Source organism: Bufo gargarizans, chromosome 2 (assembly GCF_014858855.1).
Source record: "Bufo gargarizans isolate SCDJY-AF-19 chromosome 2, ASM1485885v1, whole genome shotgun sequence".
Classification (NCBI taxonomy): Eukaryota; Metazoa; Chordata; class Amphibia; order Anura; family Bufonidae; genus Bufo; species Bufo gargarizans.
This window is the reverse complement of record NC_058081.1, coordinates 172,100,655-172,109,249: the sequence shown is the minus strand read 5'-3', so window position 1 is coordinate 172,109,249 and position 8,595 is coordinate 172,100,655. Positions and strand designations below refer to the sequence as shown.

General features: G+C 40.6%; 1 protein-coding gene across 2 annotated transcripts in view; it reads right to left on the bottom strand.

The window, feature by feature from the left end:
* Positions 1-2,466: 2,466 nt before the first annotated feature.
* LOC122929657 (tetratricopeptide repeat protein 24-like) overlaps positions 2,467-8,595 on the bottom strand; it is an 87,228-nt gene continuing 81,099 nt past the window's right edge. Inside the window, exons 7-9 of one of the 2 annotated variants that reach the window (XM_044283290.1) lie at positions 4,781-4,845; positions 4,674-4,690; positions 2,467-2,955 (exon numbers count right to left, since the gene is read on the bottom strand). In XM_044283290.1, the coding sequence (XP_044139225.1) occupies positions 4,795-4,845 (51 nt within the window). In that variant the 3' untranslated portion in view covers positions 2,467-2,955; positions 4,674-4,690; positions 4,781-4,794. The remainder of the gene's footprint in view (positions 2,956-4,673; positions 4,691-4,780; positions 4,846-8,595) is intronic. The other variant, XM_044283291.1, reaches the window with a different exon arrangement.

Below are 8,595 nucleotides of genomic sequence, written 5' to 3'. Positions count from 1 at the left end.
ATTCACACATCCGTGTGTGTTTTGCGGAGCCACGGATCCGCGGAACCGCAAAACACGGACACCGGCAATGTGCGTTCCCTCATTTTGCAGACCGCACATCGCCGGCACTAATAGAATATGCCTATTCTTGTCCGCAGTTGCGGACAAGAATAGGGCATGTTCTAATTTTTTTCAGGAACGGAAATGCGGACCTGGAAGTGCATGTTGTGTGGCCCCATAGAAATGAATGGGTCCACAATTCCGTTCCGCATAATGTGGAACAGAATTGAGGACGTGTGAATGGACCCTAATCCAGGATCCACAGATTTCCCTTTGTTTAGTATCCACTCCTGCTTTCGACAATCTAGAAAATATAAGTTTGTATCACATCCTAAAATGGTAAATGTACCTATATTTTCTGTTGTACTTCAGACCTGTCTTTAAGCATCCCTCTGAATTATTCAGACCATTGGCAGTCAGCCAGTCACTCATAACATGAAAACAAATGTTTTATTCACTTTGAAAAACATTGCTACAGTTGCAAATTTTGGTGTTATATAATATTCATCCATGTGTAGATCTTATAAAGTAGTTTGATTAACATACATATTCCTCACTGGGCAAGGGCACAGAAACTCTACAATTATCAATTCTTTTGTTGTCAATGAGAACTCATAGCTCCATATAAGATCCTAAACTTCACTGCCTGATGTCAAGACTGTCCATGTATTTGCTTTGTAGAAAACCTATTTCAAATGCAATATATGAGTTAACAGAGTAGGGTTCCCCATTATGGATCCTCTTAAATTAGAAAGGAGAATGGAAGGTTCACCCATCGTTTACAAATGATTGCTGACGATCCCCATCACTAGGACACTGTGTGATCAGCTTATCATCGGGCACCCTTAAGGCCCCTTTACAAGGCCCAATGATTAGGGAAATTATCAAGTAGGAGCATTTCTAGGAACGTGCTATAGTGCTCTTTTGCAGTCTAAACAGTTGCCCAGAAACAATGAATGTTTATGGTGATGAGCAACCACTCAAGCAACCACTCATCCCCTTACAGAGGAGATGATTGTTGCATGTAAATGCAGCTCTCACTTCTTGTAACGAGCAGTCAATTATTGGGAAAGAACGGTGTGTTTCTTATAATTGCCTGATGTGTTGACCTTTGTAAAGGGGCCTTTAGGAGACCGCGCCAGTGATACCTTCACCCCATGAATGAGCATTTGACTGTTAATCATTGTGATTGTGGGCAATTTTAGATGGGACAGTTATCGGAATTACCATCACTAGGAATGTTTCTTCCCGGTAACTGCCCCAATCATTGGCCTGTGTGTAGGGGTCCTTAGAGAAAGGGATGGTTTATTAAATTTAATGTAATGTTCATTCTGGTTCATTTTCAGTCAACATAATCTTATTATCATATAGCATGAAAGTTGGTGCCTTTAGTCTAGGCATTAACTTTGTTTCCTGTAACAAGACATTTGTGGACTGACTGGTGATGTCCACAAATGTCTTGTTACACAAATGTTCTCTTTGTTTCTGCCAAGACTGAACAAATATATTTGTTCTATAGTTGGATAAAGATAAGACTGGAAATCTAAGGGTTGTCATACACATTAGATGAATGTTAGCAGAACCTGCTAATTTTTACTGGACGGGGTGATAAGCCTTTGCCAGAGATGTTTGCCAATGGCATATTTCTATCTTGGTTTTGTCCATCAGTGGCTTATTCATCTTTCTCAACACTTGTACAGTTGGTTGGACATGCTGGAAGACTTTCATCTAATTTATAATGATACCTTTTAACTTATGATTTTTTTTGGGATGTCTGATAATGTAATATCGTTCAGTCGGGTGAGATTTTTAACTGTCTGTTATTTTGTTTTCTGCAGAAACATGACTAACAGTCACTTAGCTCTTCTACACGTAGCTATGCAAATATCTTGTAAGTTCAGATAAGCCAAACATTTTTGTTGATGGTGAAATCAAGGATGAAGTAGCAGTCTAAAGGCCCCTTTAGTGGAGTAGAAGATTGTCGGGAAGGAAGCTTTCCTTCCCAACCATCACCTGCTCTTCAGTAGAGGTGACCGCTGCATTTATATGCAGTATGGAGAGGAAGGATTGACATTGCTCGTCCCCATACAGAATCATTGTTTGCTGGCACCAGAGTGTTGTTTAGATAGTACATTCTGCTGCCGGCAAATATTTTGGGTGACCACCCCAACGATCCTATCACCTGATGAACGGGTGTTTAGCACCTTTACACTGTCAGATTATCATTAACGAGCATTCGTATGAAGTGTAAGTGGGCTTTGAAAGGGTTACCCTTCAATTATATATAAACTGTTGAAGGCCAGAACAATGTGATAGTATTTAGTAATGTTAGTAATGGAAGTAGAATGCCCAGATTACAGTAGCTATTAGTTTGACAAAAGAAAACAACTGGGGCATCTTATTGGTGCATCAGCATAGATCCACAGGATGTCTGATCAATATGTAAAACAATCCACTGTTACCCAGTAGATGCCAAACACAATATGAGGGTTATATATATTTCTGAATTAATAATCTCTTATGGTTTTAGAGCTATGATCATAGCTTTCAACTCCAGATTTTTGTGAAATGTACCTGGTTTTCTGTTTGATCAGTCCAACTCTTTGATACGGTGAGATTCTCTGATAGTTAAAGGAGTATTCTGAAGTATCTTTCTCTTCTTCCCTTTCTTTATATGAGGTTATAGGATCTGTATTGTAGTTTGAGTGCCCCTCATTTTCTTCTGGAATGTCTTCGAATTCAGACAGTGAATTTTTCTTTTGCGTGTTAGACTGGGATATGGATTCACTTTCTGAAATGTCTTGCTCATTACTTTGAAAATGTTGAACTTTTGAAGCCGGTGAGTGAATTTTCTGCTTGCATCTTAGCTCTTTCTCATTATTTGAGCTGTCAGAACTTGTGATGTCACTCTTTAAACTGCAGAAGACGCAACAATTTATTTCAAGTTATAACTTTCTATGTAATAGTCTTTTGTGTCACTATTGGTCTACATTGCACCAACATTATTATCTTGCGTACATCAGATAAACTAAACCATAAGGTAAAAACACATGGCCTCATTCAATTAACAATAAGTGCATACACACCTGTTAAACACAAACACCTACAAACATGTTTCACAAGGGAACAAAAATACATAATTAAAAACATAAAAATGGGATAAACATCAGAAAAGGGTAGCCAAAGAAAATGACTCAACATCTATGTAAGAGGGGGATTGTCCTACTCAACCCTGAAATGCCATTATAAAGTCAGGCTACATAAGTACAATATCGGGACATGACCGGGGGGGACGGGGGGGGGGGACTGTAATGGTCAGAAAACTCCTCAACGCGCGTTTCACTTCCTCAGCTTCATCAGGAGGTTAGGAGGTTAGGAGGTTAGAGGTTATAGAAAGATTGCGTCATTTTATGCAAGGGATTAAAAGTAAAAAAGAATAAACCAGGAATAAACCCTTTTACATGAATGTTCAGTCATTTTCTTTGGCTACCTATAGTAGTTGTTATTGATATACTTTCTTAATATATATTCTCCCTTCCCCCTGGATATTTCTTGACATGTTATACATCTTTTTTCGGGGGCATTGAAACCAGTGGCCAGTGACTCTGGCAATTGTGGTTATTGTTACCCTTTTCTGATGTTTGTCCCATTTTTATGTTTTTAATTATGCATTTTTTTTCTATTTAACAAATTGAATATTTTTGGTGATATTACATTGGGCGTGGTGTCTTAATGTTCCTTTGTGGAACATATTTGTAGGTTTAATAAAGCCATAAAAGTTCTGTTTCATAATCAGTGGGTTAGCTGATTTAACAAGCATAATCTATATTTCCATCTTTTTTTATTAGCACTTATTTAAACAGATTACGGCTTTTTTTGTTGTTGCATTGAGCTCTTCTGCCTCGCTTCTATCAAAGTATACTCATGTTCAAAAGAATGTGTATACTTAGCTCAGCCATGCATGCCTATATCTTAAATGGGAAGAGGGGGGAAGTTACTGCCAGAAAACTCTAGCGGCGACTTAACTCCCAGGCAACAAGAGGATTTGATATGTTGAACTCCAACTATGTCATCCTTATCTCCCCTGACACTGGCATCTGGTTAGACTCGGGCCACCTACATTATATTGGATGGTCAGCTATTCACAGATTTGGCAGTATGCATCTACTGTGCATGACCAGCCTAATACTGTGCAAACATCTATTCATCTGAATAGTCTTCTTCACTTAAGCTGTGCCGCAGGGAAGTCATGTCTAATATTCCTAGATGATGGTTATGGGCTTAGAGAAATCTAATGCACTGATGGAGAAATTAAAGTAACAAAAGTAAGCAAGAGCATTGCAGTGGCACTTATGTTTTAGACCCATCTAGGAGACAACATAATGAGTATGTATTGTATCATACAGCAAAGAAAAATAAAAACCTTTTAATATGACATTTAGTGGCTGTCAGATGAATGTACCCAATGACAATCTAAAGTCATTCTCCAATTTTATAGCCGCGGATAGCTGATTGTATCTTGCATGCTTTAATCTGCTTTGGATTCAAGTTGCAATACAGAAAGCGAACTGAGACCACTGAAAAGCTTAAGATCTTCTGACAGTATGAAACCTTTAAATCATAGTTGATCTTACCTGTCTTAGTTTGAGACCTAGAGACAAGAGATTTAAATCTTAAAGTTATTTTCAAGTCACCCAGTCTTAAAAATGTATTGGTTAATAACTGTACTTCTGCAACTCACCAGGATTCTTGATATTAGGAGGTGACTGATTTGAAGGCATCATTAACACAGTCGCTAGGAGATAGCTGAGGCGAAAAAAGCAAAGTTTTTATTTTATTGCTGGCAGCAGCATTAGACACAATTAGAGTTCTTTATTCTTTTATTTTCTATTATGCTTTCTTGTCATTTATTGAATTATAGATTACGCTTCATAGTGCTATTTTTCAATTAACTACATCAGCTGTGTAGAAGCTCAGGGAGAAATTTATAACAGCGATTGAATTTAATTCATTGCAAGCTGTCCACTGAAGAATAGATTTCCTGATATGATGGGAATTCAGACTTTCTTATATTTACAATTGAAAAGGTCAGTGGGAAAAGGGCAAACATGAATATATGTTTTTCTTGGCATCCTACCTCCTCTCATCTCATTTTAGCGAAGGACTTCACCTCATATTTCGAAAAACAAGATGGACAACATAAAAGAAAGCTTCAACCAACAGTTGAAGCACTCCTATTATCCCAATTATTCTACTGGTTGCTTTTAGGTGATGCATATGGCTGAGTTGGCTCTTCCACTCATTGGTTGCTTAAAGGGAACCTGTCACCCGGATTTTGGGTATAGAGCTGAGGACATGGGCTGCTAGATCGCCGCTAGCACATCTGTAATATCCAGTCCCCATAGCTCTCTGTGCTTTTATTGTGTCAATTTTTTTTATAGCTATGTAAATTAACCTTAGATGAGTCCTGTCTCCTCCATGCTTGAGAGATGAGTCCAGTGGTCCAGTCCAGCTGGGTTCCTTCACAGTAGGCATGGCTGGGCTCCGGAAACTTTAGTTGCCTCATTTACATATATATAAAATCGTTTTTTTGACACAATAAAAGGCACACAGAGCTATGGGGAATGGATATTGTGGATGTGCTAGCGGCCATCTAGCAGCCTATGTCCTTTGCTATATGCCCAAAATCCAGGTGACAGGTTCCCTTTAAATGCACACAGAGGTAACAAGTACAGTGGATATAAAAAGTCTACACACCCCTGTTAAAATGTCAGGTTTCTGTGATGTAAAAAAATGAGACAAAGATAAATAATTTCTGAACTTTTTCCATCTTTATGTGACCTATAAACTGTACAACTCAATTGAAAAACAAACTGAAATCTTTTAGATGAAGGGAAGAAAACAAAAGAAACTAAAATAATGTGGTTGCATAAGTGTGCATAACTGGGGATGTAGCTGTGTTCAGAATTAAGCAATCACATTCAAAATCATGTTAAATAGGAGTCAGCATACACCTGCCATCATTCAAAGTGCCTCTGATTAACCCCAAATAAAGTTCAGCTGCTCTAGTTGGTCTTTCCGGAAATTTTCTTTGTCGCATCCCACAGCAAAAGCCATGGTCCACAGAGAGCTTCCAAAGCATCAGAGGGATCTCATTGTTAAAAGGTATCAGTCAGGAGGAGGGTACAAAAGAATTCCCAAGGCATTAGATATACCATGGAACCAGTGAAGACAGTCATCATCAAGTGGAGAAAATATGGCACAACAGTGACATTACCAAGAACTGGATGTCCCTCCAAAATTTATGAAAAGACGAGAAGAAAACTGGTCTGGGAGGCTACCAAGAGGCCTACAGCAACATTAAAGGAGCTGCAGGAATATCTGGCAAGTATGTGTGGTACATGTGACAACAATCTCCCGTATTCTTCATATGTCTGGGCTATGGGGTAGAGTGGCAAGACGAAAGCCTTTTCTTACGAAGAAAAACATCCAAGCCAGGCTACATTTTGCAAAAACACATCTGAAGTCTCCCAAAAGCATGTGGGAAAAGGTGTTATGGTCTGATGAAACCAAGGTTGAACTTTGTGGCCATAATTCCAAAAGATGTGTTTGGCCCAAAAACAACACTGCACATCACCAAAAGATCACCATACCCACAGTGAAGCATGGTGGTGGCAGCATCATGCTTTGGGGCTGTTTTTCTTCAGCTGGAACTGGGGCCTTAGTTAAGCTAGAGGGAATAATGAACAGTTCCAAATACCAGTCAATATTGGCACAAAACCTTCAGGCTTCTGCTAGAAAGCTGATCATGAAGAGGAACTTCATCTTTCAGCATGACAACGACCTAAAGCATACATCCAAATCAACAAAGGAATGGCTTCACCAGAAGAAGATTAAAGTTTTGGAATGGCCCAGCCAGAGCCCAGACCTGAATCCGATTGAAAATCTGTGGGGTGATCTGAAGAGGGCTGTGCACAGGAGATGCCCTCGCAATCTCACAGATTTGGAGTGTTTTTGCAAAGAAGAGTGGGCAAATCTTGCCAAGTCAAAATGTGCCATGCTGATAGACTCATACCCAAAAGACTGAGTGCTGTAATAAAATCAAAAGGTGCTTCAAGAAAGTATTAGTTTAACCCCTTAAGGACACATGACGTATCGGTACGGCATGTTTCCCGAGTCCTTAAGGACACATGACGTACCGGTACGTCATGTGTTGTTCCGATCACTGCCGTGCGGCCGGCTGTGATCGGAACAAGGTGCCTGCTCAAATCATTGAGCAGGCACCTCGGCTAAATGCGCGGGGGGGTCCCGTGACCCCCCCATGTCCGCGATCGCAACAAACCGCAGGTCAATTCAGACCTGCGGTTTGTTGCGCTTTCTGCAGTTTCTGATCGCTGCGGTCCCTGACCGCGGCGATCAGAAACTTTAGTGTGGCGAAAATATATATTTATCACCCCCCCCTGCACCTCTGAATGATTTTAGCCCGGTGGGAGGTGCAGGGGGGGTGTTGCGGGCGGTGGGGGCGGTGCGGGAGGCGGGCGGTGCGGCAGGCGGGATCGCGATCCCCCGCCCGCCTCCCATTGAATAATCGTTGGTGTAGAGTGGGTATACCAGGGTGCCAGCACATTGCTGGCACCCTGGTATAAACGGCTGACATCGGTGATGCGATGTCAGCCGTTTAACCCTTTCCATACAGCGGTCCGTACGGACCGCTGTATGGAAAAAGTTAACAGTAAGAGGGAGCTCCCTCCCTCTCCGATCGGGGGGCTGCAGTGCCTTTGCAGCCCCCCGATGGAGAGGGAGAGAGCCCCCAGACAGCCCCCCGCAGCCCCGTCCTTACCCTTCCCCGTCTGCGCAGTTCTGACCACTACTGAGCAGACGGGGAAGGTTCCCATGGCAACAGGACGCCTGCTCAGGCGTCCTGCTGTCCATGGTGCTGAACAGATCTGTGCTGAAAGCATAGATCTGTTCAGGCAAACTGTAAGTAAAATACAGTACAGTACTGTATAGTATATAGTACTGTACTGTATTATACAGACATCAGACCCACTGGATCTTCAAGAACCAAGTGGGTCTGGGTCAAAAAAAAAGTGAAAAAAAAGTAAAAATCAAAAAACACATTTATCACTGATTAAAAATTAAAAAAATAAAATTCCCTACACATGTTTGGTATCGCCGCGTCCGTAACGACCTGATGTATAAAACGGTCATGTTACTTTACCCGAACGGTGAACGCCATAAAAATAAAAAATAAAAAACTATGATGAAATTGAAATTTTGTCCACCTTACTTCCCAAAAAAAGGTAATAAAAGTGATCAAAAAAGTCGCATGTACGCCAAAATTGTAACAATCAAACCGTCATCTCATCCCGCAAAAAATGAGACCCTACTTAAGATAATCGCCCAAAAACTGAAAAAACTATGGCTCTTAGACTATGGAAACACTAAAACATCATTTTTTTTGTTTCAAAAATGAAATCATTGTGTAAAACTTACATAAATAAAAAAAAAGTATACATATTAGGTATCGCCGCGTCCGTATCGACCGGCTCTATA